This window comes from Notothenia coriiceps, unplaced genomic scaffold (genome assembly GCF_000735185.1).
Source record: "Notothenia coriiceps isolate Sejong01 unplaced genomic scaffold, NC01 NC01_scaffold00037102, whole genome shotgun sequence".
NCBI lineage: Eukaryota > Metazoa > Chordata > Actinopteri > Perciformes > Nototheniidae > Notothenia > Notothenia coriiceps.
Genome location: NW_011369803.1, coordinates 352 through 3,190, shown reverse-complemented (window position 1 = coordinate 3,190; position 2,839 = coordinate 352). Strand labels below are relative to the sequence as shown.

Genomic DNA, 2,839 nt, shown 5'->3' with positions numbered 1-2,839 from the left:
GATCTGATCGATATGGACATAAACGCGAGTGAAGTGTAACCGGATGCGAGAGAGAGATCAGATCAGCTGCTGAGTCTGACGGAGACATGCAGCTCTGCATGGTCACCTGATGCTCCGCCCTCTGTTTAGCGAGCTGACCGGACAGCGCAAAATGCGTATATGAAGTGTCATGAACGCAAGAAATCATACCCTCGTGGGGGCGCGCTCATGTGATTGGCTTAGACTGGAGGAGACATCTGATTGGCTATAGATGAGAGAAATTACAAGTACGAATCGGGTGAGCGTCAGGGGAGTCTCGAAAAACCCACCCACACACGAATGCACAGCGATCCGTGCACAGAAAGCGGTTTGTGTTTGCAGGTTCAGGGGATTTAAACGGAAAACAAATGTGTGGATCAAAAATACATATGTAAAACTTTTTTCTGTGTTTGGATTTTATTTACATGTGAAACGGAACACATTTGTGTGTGCATTGAAAAACACAAGTGTGGATCCGGAAATACAAGTGTGAATCCTTTTGCGGATCATGAAATACAAGTGTGAATCCTTCTGTGTGCATGTGTGTATTATGAGACTGTTCTGAGCCCATACATCTGTGCATAAATATTTCAGTAACAAGTGCTGTGTCTCTATTTGCGTACTTCCGTACTTACATGTGTTATTTTGATGTGCCCAAAAGTGCTGAGATAGAGCGCTCATAAATGTCAAAAAGTAAAGTGTGGAACACTGGACATTAAATGGATCGCCATCTTGGCTAACCAGCTGTGGCAGCGGTTAGCATTACAAATACATGTTTTTTTTTTCCCTATTTAAAAACCTTGCCACAATACTGGTGTTGAGAAGATGCCACTGTATTGCTTTAATTGAGAAGTCTGCAATGTATCCTACCGCTAACAATAACGTTGCTAACTAGCTAGCCAACAGTAGCGATCAGCACTTATTTTAAGGGCACAGCAGCCATGTGTGACCACATGGTAGAAATTGTACACAGCGCAAGTGTTCACAGTGCACGATATTCAGTCTACTAAGGGAATTGAGCACTTTTCTTCTGTTTCTTTCTCATCTCAGGTAGTTTGGCAGTGGAGTATACCTGGGATACACGATGCAGAAGCCGTGATGCGGAAGGAGCCTTCCTGATATGTGGGACCCTCTATGTGGTCTACAACACACGCTATGGAGGTCGCTCCACCATACAGTGTCTCTATGACATTCATGACATCATCCACAGGTTGGATTACACACAGACACAATATGACTTAGACAAAAATATATTTAAGCAAATGTATACACTGTAAACAGAAACAGGGAAAATATATATAAATCACACTGTTCACACAAGCACACTTTCATTCACATAAATATATATTTTTAAACTGGAGCAATGTTCATATTCTGCATTTTCCCTTTTCTGCAGTGATGAGAGCCCTGTCATGTTCTTCCCAAAGCGCTACACCAGCCACAGCAGCATCCACTACCACCCTGGAGACAAACAGCTGTATGCCTGGGACGACGGCTACCAGACAATATACAAAGTGGAGACGCGCAGAAATGAACAAGTCACTTAAGAATGAAGATGATCAACATCTTTCAAAAACATGTGTTATCACTAACCAGATGTAGGAAAAAAGACGATTGAATAGTAGCTTATATCTACTTTTTTATAGTTATCTTTAGCTGGCAATAGAAGCTAACTTTATCAATAGTAATTGTTAAAGACTGTGTCCAACAAAAGGCATTTTTTACATAGGCTTTATATTTTGTATTACCACAATAAAGAACATTGAAGTTTTTTGTGTATTTTATTTGCCATCGAATAAATATAAAAATATATTCACAGTCAAATATATGCTGGACAAGATTTAGCATAAAAGTATTATGCAGTTCATTTAAGCTGTTGTTTCAACTTGAGTTTTCTTCCTTTTGATCTGATGCGTCAAAACCAGTATACATACTGGAAATTAAATCCATCAGTCTGTATGTGTCATTTGGATCAAGGTCTGACCAGACAAATTCATAATTAGACCTCCACACAACTGGAATATAAAAAGCAGACAACAAGCAATGTTGTGACAAAATAGAAGCAATAGAAACAAAAGAGATATAATATTATAAACACATTGTGAATCTTAAGCTTACTTCTTAACTTAGAGCTATTATGTTGTACATTTCCTTTCAAAAGTGAATTTTAATAGCCTTAGGTAAAGAAGCCTGTTACCGCATATACATGCCATAAGATTTAAATTATATAAGAGATGTGTGGTAGCTAGGAAGACCTAACAGCAGATTTTTACACTGCTGATGAATATAGTCTATTATGAATAGCTATATTGCTTCTTATACACTTTAGTAGGCTATTGTAAAGAGAGCCGTAATGATGATGAGTATGGACGTCATCATTGATGAAGCAAGCTTTGATAAATAGGGGTTTACTGCAAAGTAGTGATGGGACAGTATGACAATACAGGAACAGACACATTCCTAAATAACCTATGTTTAAAACAGATACAGTATCTGGAGACAGGGCTGCCACTGGCCAACTTGTGGCCCCACCCCCACGCAAAGTTATCTGATGAGGCCCCCTGTAGTGTCGCGATAAAGTTTATGGATACAATACTATATGATAAACTAGCCTATGAACCAGTGGCGGTTCTAGACCAATTTGACTGGGGGGGCCACTGGGGGGCCAGTTATTTTCTGAGGGGGCACAATAAATGCAGGACGAAAAAGAGAACTAGACAGTATGAAGTAATTGCGCATAAGAAAACAATGCAATACAGTTATTGGTATTTGTTTCAGTACATTCATTTATTTCAGATATATCTTAGTTATTACTGTTATC

General features: G+C 39.2%; 1 protein-coding gene across 1 annotated transcript; it reads left to right on the top strand.

The window, feature by feature from the left end:
- Positions 1-1,038: 1,038 nt before the first annotated feature.
- On the top strand, positions 1,039-1,789 carry LOC104964314 (olfactomedin-like protein 3B; the record flags this gene model as incomplete). The annotated part of the gene is made up of 2 exons (XM_010793059.1): positions 1,039-1,228; positions 1,415-1,789. Coding segments are annotated over 2 exons (341 nt in total), but the record flags the coding sequence as incomplete, so codon positions are not given.
- Positions 1,790-2,839: the final 1,050 nt, after the last annotated feature.